Below are 17214 nucleotides of genomic sequence, written 5' to 3' on the forward strand. Positions count from 1 at the left end.
AAGGATAAAAATACACACTCCCAACCAGCCGGAACAACACAAAATAACACAACGCCTGCATCTTCTGTGAAGGTCGAGGAATATTTATCCCCCGCAGGAGACAGCATGAAGGTTAGTGTGAAGGAGAAGACCCATAACACTGCAATGAGGGGATGTCAGCACTTGGAAGTAGCCCTCAAAATAACCCAAAGAGTCTTGTCTTCACCCCAGACAAAACTGTTGACACCCACAACACAGCCCAAGGCTGTGAGCACACCTACAGAGAGTGTGAATCATCACACACACACACACACTCACACTCACCCACACACACACGCACGTCTACTAAATATACTGAATAATGACATGGTAAGCTACTGTTCCGACCACCAATCAAGGAAAATGCTCTCGGATGACATTATCACTCCATCGGTCACTTCCTGTACATGTCGACGCCAAATGCTGCACAATTTAAAGAACTGGCAGGCAGTCGTGCTTCCACATTACCAATTTGATATTGTGTGACAAAAGAGGAGAAATCCGACCCCAGGGACAAATGACATTACAAAAAAAACTGCACAAAAAAAAACGTTCAGCCTGTCGACATGTGAAGTAAAATTATGGACATCTAAACCTGTGCTGAGATTCGATAAGTCAATTATTAGAACGATATAAGAAAATGAACTCAGCAGCTGCTGCCGTTTGTGTTACACACACATAAATGGTAATAATGACTCAAAAACATTATCAAAAAAACGTGATTGATAATCACACTTTGATTATGGACAGACTAACTTGCTAGCTGGCTTAAATGCTAACATGAAAACAAGAGGCATTAACGTCGTTCCCCATTAAGAAAGGTAATTCTCCAATCTAAACCTGTATTTAATGTTTAAAAAATACCACTTGGTTAAAAGATTTTAGTGTGTGTTGAGCACATTCAAAAATATTGCAATAATAATAACAGGGACAATGTTGGTCACTATAGCTTTATTTAGCCATTTTATTTATTGTTTTGGTTGTGTCTATTTGAGGGTCCCCACACTTCCTTAATAGAGACAGAACCTATTTTATTGCTTTTGGTTGTAATTTTTATTGAAGTGCAAAATGTTTTAAACATTTTATTGTTATTACTAGTTCGTTCTATTAACTTGGATATTTAATAGTTTACATTCCAGTTACAATTATAAAATGAACAAGAAATAAACATTTATTGCATTTGAAGGGGCTCACCTGCATTATTATTATGTATTATTTAATCAGCGGTTAATTTGGTCTCAAAATAATGTTGACAAAAATATTGTTTATCAGCAATCATTTGTAGGTCAATATACAGTATCGTCTAGCAAAATTTGTTATCGGCACAGGGCAAAGGACATCCCACACACACTACATACATTTGTTCAATACTGATACGATATCACTATTGGAGCCTTGAGTATTGGCGAATATTGATATTGATCTGATATGATATCAGCCCAAATCATACATGCTTTTATGATTTTGTAATGTGGAATGTTAGAAAAGGTTTGATCAAGTAAAATTAGTCAAACAGAGAACAATGGTAGGTATGAAAAACACTAACCTATTTATTATGAACCGTCTGGAATGGCCACAATAATTAATTATGATATGCTCATGACGCAGAAATTTGAATGTTGTAGACACGTTTGTTACTAGATACTTTTCGATACGCTTCTGGAAACTTTGTATCTGTAAGTAATATGTAACTATAACTATTTGATACTTGTTTTATATTGAAATATGTGCTCTTGTAGGCTGGAATATTGTTCAATTAATGACACTAATTACGTATTTAAAAAAAAACGATTTTCAAATGAATCGCGATTCTTATTTGTAAGGATTCTTAATCGATTAAAAAAAATAAAAAATCTATTTAAAAAACAATAATAGTTGTTTTCTTTTCTATTTGTATTTTTTAATCTGTCCTGTCCAGCCACTTTATTAAATGTTTGGGTAGAATATTAAACAAAACCAGTTTCCTTTTAAGTATTATAGAAACATATCAGAGCTGTTTACCTATTTTATGGAACAATGTAGTTAATCATAGAACTGGCAAGAAATACAATTTTATTGCATTTAAAAGGGTACACCTGCATGAATATTATGTATTATTTCATCATTTCATAATTTGGTCTCAAAATAATGTGGACAAATATGGAGGAATGTAGTTAATCATAGAACTGGCACCCAACGTTATAAAAAAGTAGTGATTTTGAATCGAGAATCGATTCTGAATCGAATCATTACCCACTAGAATCCAGTTGTGTGGTGCCCAAAGATTCACAGCCGTAATGTCTCGCTTGTGTGCTCTTTTGTAGCTTCTAGCTCTTAGTAGCCTATAATAAGTCAAATTAAATAAAAGTAGCCTAACACGCTTCTGCCTTGGTGACTTTGTATATATATACATACAGAGATTTGAGACGAAAAGCTGATCTCCCGAATTTGGAGGTCTCAAGGTTGGCAAGTATGGTGACCACTAACTACCACAACAAGACTTGGGCGGTAAACAAAAATGAAAACAGCTGCTTCCATCACTCACGCACATCAAACTATTATTTTCCCTCAGGCTATCTACAATCCAGGGGCGAGTCTGGGCCTACTTTATTTCATTTCCAAAAGGAGGTTGCTTGACGTCACAGGAGCTCAACCCGGAAGTCCCTTGAGAGAACCGCGTCTTAACATAAATAATGCACAATATAAAACAAATGTGTAGGTCAACGCAGCGAATTGCAGTTCGTTGTTTAAAACATTTCTGGCAGTGGCCGGTTCCTCTATCGTTGTTAGGTGGGCTTTTTTTTTTTTTTAAATGAAGGTGCTAGTGTGGCGTAATTGATTAAATGTGACCACAAAGGAAGTAAGAAGCACAAATGTAAACAAACCTTGCTAACATGACTCATGTCGATGTAGTCAATTGGCTTCATATACATTTAGTTAACGTTAAATTACTGTTGCGGTTCTTAAATTCACACAAGAAAGGGCGCTGCTGAGATTGTGGTTTTAATAAATCTGACAGAGCCGAGCGACCGGTTCAACCTGTCACCATAAGCGCTGTCGAGGGATTAGCATTAGCCGGCTAGTTGACCAATGCTAGTAGCTTAGCCGGCTAACTAAACAATGCTAGTAGCTTAGCCGGCTAACTAAACAATGCTAGTAGCTTAGTCGGCTAACTAAACAATGCTAGTGGCTTAGCCGGCTAGCGAGGGTCACAGAGGCAGACAGGGGTTGACAGTCGTCACAATGCGGCTACGTGAGTCGCCAACACCGGCTAAGCACACAGAGGACTACTTTGTTTTCGCTTAATGACGGATAGGTCCAACACCCTGACACCTCCCGCCGCACTGACCTGGAAAGATGCTTCAAGATCTGCTTTTTAATGAGTCCAGCCATGGCGCCGATAGGTCCTTAGGCGCCGGGTGTCCGAGCAACCTGGCAGCCCGGAGAGCTGCCTCCGTTTCCCGCTTAAGGGGCGTACAAATAGATTAGTCAAAATGTGGCCGTCCTCATTTTGGACCGCCTCATATTCCCGGGAGTGGAGGTCGGAGACAAAAGCATAGTTGTACTCCTCCTCACCCAGGCTGCTCCAACAAAAAGAGAGAAGGGCGGGGGGGAGTGGAGCAAAGAGTATCCCGAGGAGAGCACCCGGACGACGGCGAGCAGCGTCTGCTGTCACCCGGGCTGGGGCGTGCTGTGGTGGTGCGTTCAGGGTCTGCTCGGAAACCAGTGATGCGTCCAGATGCTATTTAAATTTCACTTTCACATAAGTAGTTAAACAAAACAACAATATGGCCAGTATTTATTGTATTATATATTTTTAAACGATAATGAATGTGTATTATTTCATATACATCGCAATACAGCGTCCATACGGTGTAATTATAATAATACCTATTATTTGGCGTCCTCTAGCGTTCACAACTGGAACTGCATGTTTTTGCAGCATTTCCTTGACTACCCAAAGACATGAATCGGCACTTTTTCTTTTTCTACATTTTTTACGACGTTCTCAAGCACGCATACATTATTGTTTGTACTTATTTTTCTCTCATCGCAGGAAAAAAAACATCTTAAAAAGATCAGAAATATGTATTTAGACGTAAGTAAACCGAAACAAGGTTGTTTTGTGTTCATGCGAGTGTTAAGCGTGTTATTATGGGATGTGGCAGTAGGCTGGTTGCCACGTATGTGTCCTAAGCCCCGCCCACAACTTTTGGACTCAACTTTGATCAACTTTACAACAAGTTTTAGACTTTAAAATGAACTTTTATCGCCTACATTATCCATAATAATTGTTTATTACAGATATTATTTTTAATGTAAAAGTGTGAAGATGTTGTTTCTTGACCACGCTCCTTTGCTTAATAATCTCATTTAAATTGTGATTGTAACATAAAAAAAAACACAATTTGACCCAAGTGTTTGTCTATGAGGGGATTATTTTAGTTTTCCGGATACTTTTTTTTTGTGCAAAAGTTAGGAGAGCAAGTAGTCCGAGTTGGGACGTCCCACATCGGCAAAAGCCACGACGCGCTCCCTGATACGCTGCTCGCTCCTCCAGTGGGGTTGAAGCTCGCAAAGAAACGTCCATCCATCCATCCACGACTGCAGAAAGCAGCAGACACAGCGAGACACTCACTCCCAGTCCCCACTAAGTCTGACCATGACTGCGAAGAACCGACAGAAGAGCGCCGCTGGCGAGAAGGCTGCCGCCGCCGCCGCCGCAGCAGCAGCCGCCACCGTCGCCGCGCCGGTCCAGGATGAGAAGAAGCCGCAGAGGAGCAACGGAGTGAGCGGCCCCACGGGAGCCCCGGGCCACGCACGCACCGGGAAGAGCTGGCTGGGCAGCCTGGTGTCCGCGCTCTTCTACGCGGCCATGCTCGGCGCCGCCGGCCTGGCTGCCTTCCACTTGCAGAAGGTGGTGGAGGAGATCCGCCAAACGAGCGCAAAACACGCGGAGAGCGCGCAGGCCAGCGCGGACATGAGCCGCAAAATGGACAACGTCGCCCGACAGGTTAGTAAGCGGTGACGTCATTCTACAACTTTTACGCATGTGTTTCATTCATTGTGCGTGTAGTTGCAGGAATTTGTGTACCTTTTGCATGGGTGGGAGTGGGGTGGTCCCATTATAGGGCGCCGAAAAGGGGGGGGCGGATTCTAGGGGCCCATGATGGAGGGGGGCCCAGAGAGGCCCCTAATGATGATGGAATTATAATAAAGGGGGCCCTGTAAAGATTATTTTCATGGGGCCCAAAATCCCTAGCGGCGCCCCTGGTCCCATATATGCAGATTATGACGTAACCTTCCTCATACTGACCAAAAGCCATTTAAGGGAAAACATGTGTTAATAAATAAACTCATCAATCAGAAATTATTCATCCAGCTTGAATCTTATTTTGGATATTTGTAATTTTAAGGGAAAAAAATAAAATTGCTCTTCCACAAAAGAGCCACGAAGGCTGGTCAGGATGAGTGTGGTGTGGAAGATTGCCGACCTGGACGGTCCGTGTACCTTCCGTTCATTCTATTTCCAATTCTGAAACGCAAATTAAAAAAAAAAAAGATTTTTATTATATATGGCAGTTTGGAAACAAACAAAAAATGGTTGATTTTCAGTAAAATATTGCCTTAAAATTATATTTTGTGCTTTGATTGATTGATTGAGACTTTTATTAGTAGATTGCACAGAGACGTACATATTCTGTACAATTGACCACTAAATGGTAACACCCGAATAAGTTTTTCAACTTGTTTAAGTCGGGGTCCACATTAATCAATTCTGTTTTTATTTTTCCAGATAAACACAAAATTGCTACTGCTCACTGCTCCCCTCACATCCCAAGGGGTGATCAAGGGTGATGGGTTAAATGCAGAGAATCATTTTGCCACACCTAGTGTGTGGGTGTGACAATCATTGGTTAAATTCCAAATCATGTTAATCCCAAATGCAAAACGTGTTTATCTGTGTGATGACTAATTGAACCGGAAGCAGTATTTTAGCTTTTCCTTTGAGTTTAGCATGTTTTTAGCATAACACTAACATCTTTGTTCAGCAGCAGTCCTATTGTCCTTTTCAGAAACTGTCTCTAAAAAGTTGTCCAGCTTTTGTTTCAGAAATAAAAATAGAAAAAATGGGCCAAAATGTGTTTTTTGATTTGCATTTAAGAATTGGAAATACTGCTTCCGGTTCAATTTGTCATCACACAGATAAACACACATTTTTGCATTTTGGATGAACATATATTCGATGTTTGTGTTTATCTGGAAAAATAGAAATCCATAAAAGGAAAACAGTACAAAATCCAATTTTATGGCAATATTTTAATAAAAATCAACCATTTTTAGTTTGTTTTCAAATCTGCCATACATAATAAAAATCAAAAAATGGCCCTAATTTTGTTCAGGGCTCTGACTCATAAATGGAGACAAAATCCCACAGGCATACACCCAAAAACATTCTTTTACTTCCTGTTAGCACACTGTTCTCGAACTGAGTGGATTGTAATATAAAAATATCTCAAGTAAAAAAAATCTGCTATATTACAAGGGAAATGTAGTCAATTTCTGAGAAAAAAACAACTTCAGTTCTATAATTTTATGAGTAAAAATGTCATAACTTGACAAGAATAAAACTGTCAATATTAGAAGAATAGTTTTGTATTACAAGATAGAAACAAGTTAAAATATTACAGGAATAAAGTCAAGATTTAATGGGTAAAAACTTAAATTTTAAAAGATTTGGACCATTGGTCCCCAAACTACGGCCCGCGGGCCAGATACGGCCCACCAGCGTCCAAAATCCGGCCCGCAGGAAGTCCAGAGTAAAAAATAAATAAATAAAAAATGTTTAATTTATTATTTTTTAATAATTATTTTTATCTGTCCTTTCTAGCCCATCCATGAATCCATTGTCTACCGCTTGTTACTCTCGGGGTCTCTTAGCCATCTAAAAATGCATTTTCCCATATCGGTAACGTGACGTCATCACGCTCGCACCGCAGTCAATTAGTGCATGATGGAAAAAAATGGCGAAATTTTTGGGGAAACGTAAAATAGATTCCGAGTGTAGAGTTTTTAAACATCAGTGGACATATTACTTTGTTTTTGTTCAGTGTAAGGAGAAGACAGTTTGTCTAATCTGCAAAGAGACAGATATATACTGTATAGTGCATGGGTCACCAACGCGGTGCCCGCGGGCACCAGGTAGCCCGTAAGGACCAGATGAGTAGCCCGCTGGCCTGTTCTAAAAATAGCTCAAATAGCAGCACTTACCAGTGAGCTGCCTCTATTTTTTAAATGGTATTTATTTACTAGCAAGCTGGTCTCGCTTTGCTCGACATTTTTAATTCTAAGAGAGACAAAACTCAAATAGAATTTGAATATCCAAGAAAATATTTTAAAGACTTGGTCTCCACTTGTTTAAATACATTCATTAATTTTTTTTACTTTGCTTCTTATAACTTTCAGAAAGACAATTTTAGAGAAAAAATACAACCTTAAAAATTATTTTAGGATTTTTAAACACATATGCCTTTTTACCTTTTAAATTCCTTCCTCTTCTTTCCTAAAAATTTAAATCAATGTTCAAGTAAATGTATTTTTTTTATTGTAAAGAATAATAAATACATTTTAATTTAATTCTTCATTTTAGCTTCTGTTTTTTCGACAAAGAATATTTGTGAAATATTTCTTCAAACTTAGTATGATTAAAATTCAAAAAAATTATTCTGGCAAATCTAGAAAATCTGTAGAATCAAATTTAAATCTTATTTCAAAGTCTTTTAAATTTCTTTAAAAATGTTGTTCTGGAAAATCTAGAAGAAATAATGATTTGTCTTTGTTAGAAATATAGCTTGGTCCAATTTGTTATATATTCTAACAAAGTGCAGATTGGATTTTAACCTATTTAAAACATGTCATCAAAATTCTAAAATTAATCTTAATCAGGAAAAATTACTAATGATGTTCCATAAATAATTTTTTTAATTTTTTCAAAAAGATTCGAATTAGCTAGTTTTTCTCTTCTTTTTTTGGTTGAATTTTGAATTTTAAAGTGTTGAAATTGAAGATAAACTATGTTTCAAAATTTAATTGTCATTTTTTTCGTGTTTTCTCCTCTTTTAAACCGTTCAATTAAGTGTAAATATCATTAATTATTAATAATAACAGAGTTAAAGGTAAATTGAGCAAATTGGCTATTTCTGGCAATTTATTTAAGTGTGTATCAAACTGGTAGCCCTTCGCATTAATCAGTACCCAAAAAGTAGCTCTTGGTTTCAAAAAGGTTGGTGACCCCTGGTATAGTGTATTACTGTAAATGAAAAAAATTGTACCACTTATTTTCACGGTTAAATTCTGGCGCTTGAGCTGCGAGTTTAACGTAAAATGGCCTCACACAAGCATCTGGTTTGTTTTGACAGGTGGAGTCTCTGAGGGGCGCCGTGGACGGTTTGGAGACGTCACTGGGTGTCACCCGGGTGGAGCTGGAGGGCGCCCTCAGCCGCATGAAGAAGGGTGAGGAGGAGACCAGAAGGGTGGAGGATACCCTCCAGAAGCTCCGGAGCGACCTCCTCAGGGACCTCTCTGAAGGCATCAGCGAGGTGAAGGAGGCCCGCGAGCGCGACTTCTCCTCTCTGGAGACGACGGTGGAGCAGCGCCTGGATGACGTGAGCCGCTCGATGCGAGCCAGCGTGGCCGAGTTTACGGCGGCTCAGGGCGAGGCGCAGAGCCAGCTGGCCGACCTCCAAGCCCGCCTCGGCGGCGTCGAGGACCCCGCCCTCGTCAAGCAGGAGCTGTCCGCCATCGTTAACGCGGTGGCCGAGATCAGGGCTGCCAAGCAGGACGCCGACACCTCCACCCTTTCCATCCAGGAGCAGATCAGCTCCGTCAGGGCGGAGCTCCAGACCCGCAACCAGGAGGTGGCGTCGCTGTCACAGGAGGTGGGGTCAGTGAGGTCGGTGGTGCAGGATACGGTCGGAAGTCTCAAGATGGGCGTGTCTGCGGCCGAGTCGGAAGTCAAAGCCCTGAAGGACCAAACGGCCACGCTGGAGGGCAGCTTGGCGCGAGCGCTGGACGGCGTGGGCGACGTCGAGAAGAAGCTGAGCGAGGTGTCGGCTCAAACGCAGAAGAGATGGGACGACGTGGAAGCCCGACTGAAGGCGGCGGAAGAGAGCGGGGATTCCGTCTCCTCCAAGTTGGAGTCCATACTGTCGAAGGACGACGTCCACGAGAGCGGGAAGGAGCAAGGCGGGCACAAGGAGCTGGAGGCCCTGAGGAGCAGCCTGGAGGACCTCCAGTCCAATATGGCCACCATGGAGGAGGCTCAGGACACGTTGTTGTCCACCGACTCCCTCATGGGGCGGCGGGTGGAGGACCTGGAGAGGAAGCTGGCCGCCTCCGAGGAGGAGGCGGAGCACGCCGCCACGCTGGAGGAGCACGGACAGGCCATCGCCTCCATGCAGAGAGCCTTGCAGGAGGTCACACAGACTGTGGCGGCTTTATCCGAACCCCAGTAAGAGCAATAAACTGGTATTTTTTTAGTCGTGTGAACTTGCCGCTGCACAGGAAGAAAGAGTGGACTCTGATGATCTGTGAATCCAAACTCATTCTGCACTGTTTTAGTCTCATTTTCTACTTCCTGCTCAGGTTTGAAGGTCAAAAGCAATACGCTCCACTAGAGCACTCCGCCGTTTACTCCTTTTTGGGTTTTCTTTTTTACAATAAAAAATACTTTCTGACTTTTATATGTGATGTCATTCATGTCATTGGATATGAACACTTTGGTTTATAACACAAATCACAACACTAGGAAATAGGGTTGTCACGATACCAGAATTGATGTCGTGCGTACAACACCATTTTTTAATGCTTTTTCGATACTACGATAAAAAACAAATGTACTTTTAAATTCACTACCTTATTGAAGTGTTTGAAAGTGTCAAGTGTTAAATATCACTGTGCTTCAACATGTTTTTGCACAGAATTGAAATTGGAGTATGAGCTGCCAATAGGTAACTATAAATTCAAAAATCAAAAACACTGTGCTTATAAATATATATAAATAACAATAGTCAACTATTTTACATTCTAAAAAGAACAACAGTGGTGTTGAGCCTTTAGGTAAATAAAACAAACAATATTGTTATGAATGTTTTAATATAGTGTGATGTCATGTCATTTGTAATGAAACGGGCTAATAAAAAGGCTAAAACAAATATTTAATTTATCTTTGTGTTGTTATTCATTATTAGTGTCAACATTTCAGTCTTTTTGGCCTGTTTTTACATTTTATTTCTACAAAGTGCCATAAAAAAAGAGCTGTATGCAGCAAATGGCCCGCAGGCCACAGTTTAACTTCCTGGTGAAATAAGTAAAGCGGTGTTGTTCAAAGTGTTGCCAAACGACAGGAGAGTGTATCTAAGATGTGTTTTCTTAGCACTTATGGAAGAGATAAAGGTTAAGTTCACGCTTCTGGACGTTTTTCTCCGACTAAAAGGCTAAAGAAATGACTGTATTGTTAGCACTGTAGCTAACATAGCTATGTTCCTTCATGTTACATTGTCTAATGTGAGATGCTCTTTAGAATCACTGTTATTTCTGGTGAAAAAAAATCTTGGCACAGTTACACATTTCGGTTAAATTTTTTTTTATAAAAGCCTTGTTATGCAAAACAAAAATCCAGTGCGTACACTGTAAAGGAAAAAAACTAATCTGTAGATTTGACAGTAAAACAACCTGGCAGCTCAGTCAACCGAATTTTCCAGTGAAATTTTCGGTAGTTTTACGACAGTGAATCAAAAATAAATTTTATTTTTACGTAAAATTTTGGTGACTGAGCTGCCAGTTTTTACTGAGAATCTATGGTAATTGTTCTTACAGTGCATTACTGTACCACTTGTATTTTTACAGTAAAATTCTGGCGTCCAGTTTTTTAGCGTTAAGTATAGAGTGTTACTATTCGCAGGTCGGTATTTACGCCTCAGCATAGTCACGGATTGCTTTAAAACTGTGAATAGTTAGGTTGTTTTTACAGTAACTTAAATTTAAAAAAAAGTGGTTTGATGGCGCTATCTGCAGGGGGAATCAAGCAGAGTGCCCTCTCATATGTTCATTCATTTAACATTTTCCAGCAGGAAGATGCGCTGACATGTTTCGGTGTTGTGTGTCACGGCTCACAATTCTTCCAGAAGTTATATAAAGTACATTTGGAGTGCCTTAGATGGATATACACATTATAACGTGCCTGGTCTGCCAGAGAATAAGAAGACATAGCAGCAGCAATTGGCGTTGCCATATATACTCTTTAAAAAAAAAAAAAAAAAAAAAGACCAGATGCAAATTAAGGGGAGACTTTTGGCAACTTGGACGTGAAAGCACATTTTGCTAATTTCAAAAGGGGCTGTCGTCTTGGGACGTTAAAACAAAAAATAGTATTTGTGGTTCTAAACAGATTTGTTTTCTTTTTCATGTTGTATTTCTTGCAAATGCGTCATGACCAAGTACAGAAAGTCTAAAACTGAATTCAATATGTGTTTACAACTATGAGAAACAGTCAATCAAAGTCAAAGTTTATTTATATAGCCCTAAATCCCAAGTGTCTCAAAGAGCTGAGTAGTGTCGGGTTTAGATGATGGTGATGTCTTCAGACACAAATACAGCTCATTAGCATTAAAGCTACAGACACACAAAATAGTGTGTACGACAATTTAGCTTATTGGTTGACAGTGAAAATTGAAATGTATTTCAAATGTTTACACTTAATTATTTTGAAATTTTGTATATAATTCTATTTTCCATAAAATAAAAAATATAGTTTTAATTATTTTTTTATTTCTGTATTTTTTTTGTTAATTATTTTTTGTACTTGAATAAAAAGTAAATAAATGAAAAGTCCACAGTAGTTTTATTCTCAGACCAGTGATAGTGAAAAAAAACATTCATACTGGCTGCAACGTCTCTTTAAATTCTGATAAAAGCGCTTGATCACTTACGTCGCTCGCCGTGAGGTTGTCCAGTGCGTGTCTCAGCTCCACCGTCTCCTCCCCCCTCTTCCCGATGTCCTCCGCCAGGTTTCCGATGCGTAGCGTCAGGTCCGAAAGACGCGGCTCAAAGGCGGACAAGTCCCGCTTGATGGCGGCCACCTTGGGTTTGAGGTCCCCGGCGAAACTCACCGTCCGGATGAGACGAGCCCGGCCGCTTTCCAGCTCCCTCAGCCGCTCCGAGATGTCCTGGTCGGCGGCGTCCAGCTCGGGGAGGCGGCGGCGCAGCTGCTCAAGGGCCTGCGTGTTGCGCTCGGACGCCGCGCGGAGGTTGGAGACGCGGTCGATGCTGCCGGCGAGCACGTCGCCGATACGCTTGACCATGCTGTGCTCCGCTTGGGACGCCCTGTCCTCCAGATCGGACACCTGTGCCAGGAGGGAATCCACCTCTGAGCTCAGGCCGTCCATGCGGCGGACATCAGTCCTCACTGACACCACCTGGAGGATGGAGCAGTCAATTACACATTCCTTCTCGTAAGTGACCCATTAACCAACCTTGTTGCCAAAGTCCTTCGTGATGGCCGACGTCTTTTCTTCGATCTGATCCACGGCGCCGGTCAGTGCGTCCAATCTCACCTGGCGCTCTGACCTTTTCTCGCTTAAACCGGACGCCCACTCCTTGAGGCGGCTGACGTCCTGCGCCAGGCTCTCCAGCTGGGTCTGGAGAGCCTGGCGCTGAGTGTCGACATCATCCAGCTGGAGATGCACACCCTCACACTGCGGAAGATAACGGAGGTTTTAGCTAACACACTAGCCTGACGCGTTGAAATAAGAGATGTTTACTTCAGTAGCTTTTTAGAGCTCATTTATTTTCTATTTGAATTATTTCTACTTCCTCTCTTCTATTTATGATCATCAACAGGTTCTGATGTTACTTCATGGCTTTAAAAGCTGCAAGTCACCCACTTGCTCAATAGGTGGCGCTATATAACTTAAACGAGGGATACATGGTGATGGTCTACTTCTACTGTCTTGTGGTAAAAGTACTTCATGAAAACAGCAAGAACTCATAAAAACTCCTTGTCTTTGCATGCATGACATCATTGGGTGGTGTCATCACGAGGAGCTTGGTCTTCAATCCACTCCTCATCCGGCTCCTCGTCGCCGTCGGCAACCTGCCCCCCCCTCAGCACCATGGTGAGTTCATGCACCGCCTCCCGCACCACCGAGAGCTCGCTCTTCATCTTGAGGATGCTGCTGCGAGCCTGCAGGGCGTCCACCTCCTGCCTCATCTCCACGATCTGGTGGAGGGTCTTCAGCATGTTGTCCTCGGCGCCGAACACCTGCAGCGTCGCCTCCTCCAGGCGCTTCTCCGCCCCGCTCAGGTCGCCGGCCAGCTTGAGGATGGAGCGCAGCGCCTCCTCCACGCTGGGCAGGTGCTCCTCGCATTCCCGCGCCCGGGGGATGAGCTCCTGCAGCTCCGCGCTAAGCTCCGCCTCCTTACGGGCCAGCCTGTTGACGTGCTCCTGCAGATTGTGGACTTGCTTGGTGTTCCAGTCCAGGTGCTCCCGAGCCCGCTTGGCGTCGTCCTCCTCGGAGCGCTCCATCGCTCGGGCGTTCCTCTTGGTGCTGTCCTCCAGCTCCTCCAGCTTTTCCCTCAGCGCCCTGACTCGTCGCTCGGCCTCGTTCACCTTGTCCGTGGCTCCGGCGTGGGCCTCTCGGGCCTCGGCCTTGAGGGCGGCCAGCTCGGAGGCGGCGACGGCGAGGCGGGCCTGCCAAGTCTCTGTCACGTTCAGGAAGCGGCCGTTGACCGCCTGGAGGTCTCCGGACGCGGAGCTCTCGTCCGCTTGCATGGCCACGACGGCGGCGTGGAGCGTGACAACGTCCTGCTGGAGTCCCGTTGCCATGGAGAGGGCGGAGAGCGCCTCCTGGACAGCGACCTCGGAGGCGGCGAGCTGCAGCCGCAACACAAGACAGGAGGGAGGGAGCGCTAAAGCCAGCAGATGGTAGGGAAGTGATGGAACTCCTAAAGACGGCGGAGCTAGACATGTTGAACACTGCTGATTGGTGGATGGATAATTCACACTTCCAAACTTCTAAAAGTCATTCTAGCTCCGCCCTTTAGGTAGTGCACAACTGTGATTGGTACATTAGGTTGCCAAATAGTGCAACTTTTGGTGATACCGACACCTATTTAATAATACCATCTTAACATTTGACAACCAAACAATTACACAAGGCAACTCGGTAAAGAATCTGGGTATTATCTTCGACCCAACTCTCTCGTTTGAGTCACACATTAAGAGTGTTACTAAAACGGCCTTCTTTCATCTCCGCAATATCGCTAAAATGTGTTCCATTTTGTCCACTAGCGACGCTGAGATCATTATCCATGCGTTCGTTACGTCTCGTCTCGATTACTGTAACGTATTATTTTCAGGTCTCCCTATGTCTAGCATTAAAAGATTACAGTTGGTACAAAATGCGGCTGCTAGACTTTTGACAAGAACAAGAAAGTTAAATCATATTACGCCTATACTGGCTCACCTGCACTGGCTTCCTGAGCACTTAAGATGTGACTTTAAGGTTTTACTACTTACGTATAAAATACTACACGGTCTAGCTCCATCCTATCTTGTTGATTATATTGTACCATATGTCATGTTTATTAGTGATTCCCAAAGCCCAAAAAAAGTCTGCGGGCTTTAGAGCGTTTTCTATTCGGGCTCCAGTACTATGGAATGCCCTCCCGGTAACAGTTAGAGATGCTACCTCAGTAGAAGCATTTAAGTCCCATCTTAAAACTCATTTGTATACTCTAGCGCAGTGGTTCTTAACCTTGTTGGAGGTACCGAACCCCACCAGTTTCATATGCGCATTCACCGAACCCTTCTTTAGTGAAAAATAAAATGTTGTTTTTTTAAAAATTCAGGACAAAGTTATGTTTTTGGTAACACTTTAGTATGGGGAACATATTCTAAGTAACAAAGACTTAATTTAGAGTTATGTGGTTAGGGTTAGGGTTAGGATTAGAGGGTTAGGGTTATAATAGACCATGCAGAATAAGGCATTAATAAGTACTTAATAATGACTAGTTAAGAGCCAATATGTTACTAATTTGCATGTTAATAAGCAACTAATTAATGGTGAATATGTTCCCCATACTAAAGTGTTACCATGTTTTTTTTACTGGTGCACAAAATGAACCGTGCATGAACATCACCTTGTTCAAACAACAAAACCAACACAGTGCATAAACTCACAACAAATTACACACCTGCAAATCAGTCTGACTTCTGCTGTTGCCGTATCCGTAATATGCCAATAGGGAGAAGTTTTTATTTACACGATGAGTCGGGTGTGTTTTGACCTCCGCCGAACCCCTGAGCCTGACTCACCGACCCCCTAGGGTTCGATCGAACCCAGGTTAAGAACCACTGCTCTAGCTTTTAAATAGACCCCCCTTTTAGACCAGTTGACCTGCCGTCTCTTTTCCGCTCTGCCCCCCTCTCCCGCGTGGAGAGGTTATTAGGTGACCACAGATGATGCGCTAGCTGTTCAAATTCGGGACCCGAGGTGGACCACTCATCTGTGCATCAGTTGGGGACATATCTGCACTGCTAAGTTGATCCCCTGGTGGCCCCACTATGGACTGGACCCTCACACTATTAAATTAACTAGATCCACTCGACGTCCATTGCACTGGTCGCCCAGGGGGGGTGGGGGGGGTGGGGGGGGGCGGTCCCCTCCAAGGTTTCTCACTGTATCCCATTGGGTTGAGTTTTGTCTTGCCCTAATGCGGGATCTGAGCCGAGGATGTCGTTGTGGCTTGTACAGCCCTTTGAGACACTTGTGATTAAGGGCTATATTGATTAAATTCAGACTATTGGACAAAAGTGTCTGTGGGGGGGGGGGGGGGGCAGTACATCTAAGAGGGTCAGCTCCAGACTGGAGAAACTGATCAGGCGGGCCGGTTCTACGATCGGAATAAAACTGGACTCAGAGAAGAGGACTGTGGAAAAACTAGTGAGCATCATGGATGATGCCAGTCACCCTCTACATACCGTTATCAGTAGCGAGAGGAGCCTGTTTAGTGCTAGACTGCTTCATCCCAAGTGCAGGACTAATAAGACTAAAAAACTCCTTTGTCCCACATGCCATTAGACTGTACAACTCCTCTCTGGGGGGGAGGGGGGGCAAAACAATAACAGTGCAATACTTTTTCATAACACAGTCACTACTGCCTAGTTTCTCTTGTTATATTCTTATTTTACTGGTATATTTGTATTCTCATTGTTGCTTTTTTTTAAAATTCTTATTGTAATATTGTTCTATTTTTTTCCCATTTATACCCCCATTATTTACTTTTTAAATTCGATCTCAATTTTGTACTCTGGTGCTGGAATTTTTATTTTCCTGAGGGAACTCTCCTGAAGGAATCAAAACGTGCTATCTATCTAGCTAATGTATTTTGGTACCCTTATTAAATGTACAGTTTTGGCCATAAAGTATATATTTCCCATGTTGGTAGGTCCAGTGAAAATTAAAGCTAACTTACTTTTTGGTTCATTTTCTCCACCTGTTCCTCCATTTGAGTCCAACTCGACGTCTTTCCATGTAAAAGTGTGAACTTCTCCTCCATGTTGGAGAACCTCTCGTTCTGCTGGATCACTTCCCTGTAGTTAAAACATGACACAATTCGTTTAAAAGTGGGGGGAAAAAAGATGGGTGTTGTGTTTGTGGCGACTTACCAGCTGAGTGCCGCGCAGACTGCAAGCGACAAAACGCACATGATTCCTTTAAAGTCCAAACTGGATGTTTTAGGAGAGTCTCCGTCTTCCTTCGTCAGTCTTTGCTCCACTTCTTGTTGGCAGTTGGCAGGAACATCCTCGCTTTGCTTTTTCTTTCTCTGCTTCACCTCCGTGGGCATTTTGCTTTTAAAATAATCCAATAGCAATGGCTTTTTTTAATTGGAGACGTCGAAAATAGCTAAAACAAAACTCACCCGTTTTCTTTAAGGGGCGCTGTCAAAATAACAAAAAAGCTCCTCGGAGATGTTCATAGCGTGAAATAGTGCTTTAAAAAGAGAGCATTCTTAAAGAAAGCTCTCCTTTCACTCGGTTGTGCTTGAAGGAATGATGCCTTCATGATTCTCGTACATAAGAAACACTTTCACGAATTTTCTGGGGACCAATACATATACTCTACATTTTACTAATGCATATAATGCACTGAAAAA

General features: G+C 42.5%; 3 protein-coding genes across 6 annotated transcripts in view; 1 reads left to right on the top strand and 2 right to left on the bottom strand.

The window, feature by feature from the left end:
• bltp3b (bridge-like lipid transfer protein family member 3B) overlaps window positions 1–3700 on the bottom strand; it is a 37220-nt gene extending 33520 nt beyond the window's left edge. For all 3 annotated transcript variants that reach the window (XM_062064809.1, XM_062064808.1, XM_062064807.1), the window contains exon 1: window positions 3347–3700. In XM_062064809.1, coding sequence (XP_061920793.1) covers window positions 3347–3390 — 44 coding nt within the window. In that variant the 5' untranslated portion in view covers window positions 3391–3700. The remainder of the gene's footprint in view (window positions 1–3346) is intronic.
• Window positions 3701–4094: 394 nt separating this feature from the next.
• ckap4 (cytoskeleton associated protein 4) lies at window positions 4095–10192 on the top strand. The gene is made up of 2 exons (XM_062064810.1): window positions 4095–5011; window positions 8418–10192. Exons 1-2 carry the CDS (start codon window positions 4661–4663, stop codon window positions 9510–9512), a joined length of 1446 nt encoding a protein of 481 aa, XP_061920794.1. The 5' UTR covers window positions 4095–4660; the 3' UTR covers window positions 9513–10192.
• Window positions 10193–11882: 1690 nt separating this feature from the next.
• On the bottom strand, window positions 11883–17130 carry ikbip (IKBKB interacting protein). Of its 2 annotated transcripts, none has more exons than XM_062066813.1 (4): window positions 16727–17130; window positions 16534–16651; window positions 12531–12752; window positions 11883–12473 (listed from the first exon to the last, which is right to left on the bottom strand). In XM_062066813.1, exons 1-4 carry the CDS (start codon window positions 16903–16905, stop codon window positions 11934–11936), a joined length of 1059 nt encoding a protein of 352 aa, XP_061922797.1. In that variant the 5' UTR covers window positions 16906–17130; the 3' UTR covers window positions 11883–11933. The 2 variants fall into 2 exon arrangements, with proteins under 2 accessions (XP_061922797.1, XP_061922796.1); XM_062066812.1 differs by lacking the exons at window positions 11883–12473; window positions 12531–12752 and adding an exon at window positions 12775–13930 and having other exon boundaries at window positions 16727–16909; window positions 16981–17130.
• Window positions 17131–17214: the final 84 nt, after the last annotated feature.

This window comes from Entelurus aequoreus, linkage group LG12, assembly GCF_033978785.1.
Source record: "Entelurus aequoreus isolate RoL-2023_Sb linkage group LG12, RoL_Eaeq_v1.1, whole genome shotgun sequence".
NCBI lineage: Eukaryota > Metazoa > Chordata > Actinopteri > Syngnathiformes > Syngnathidae > Entelurus > Entelurus aequoreus.

Excerpts from the sequence above, each read along its gene's own strand:
- ckap4 (XM_062064810.1), top strand. The coding sequence starts at position 4,661 with ATGACTGCGAAGAACCGACAGAAGAGCGCCGCTGGCGAGAAGGCTGCC. Across the intron at positions 5,012-8,417 it reads TGGACAACGTCGCCCGACAG|GTGGAGTCTCTGAGGGGCGC; the intron begins GTTAGTAAGCGG and ends TTGTTTTGACAG.
- ikbip (XM_062066812.1), bottom strand. The coding sequence starts at position 16,905 with ATGCCCACGGAGGTGAAGCAGAGAAAGAAAAAGCAAAGCGAGGATGTT. Across the intron at positions 16,652-16,726 it reads GTCTGCGCGGCACTCAGCTG|GGAAGTGATCCAGCAGAACG; the intron begins GTAAGTCGCCAC and ends TTTTAACTACAG. Across the intron at positions 13,931-16,533 it reads TGGAGAAAATGAACCAAAAA|CTCGCCGCCTCCGAGGTCGC; the intron begins GTAAGTTAGCTT and ends TTGCGGCTGCAG.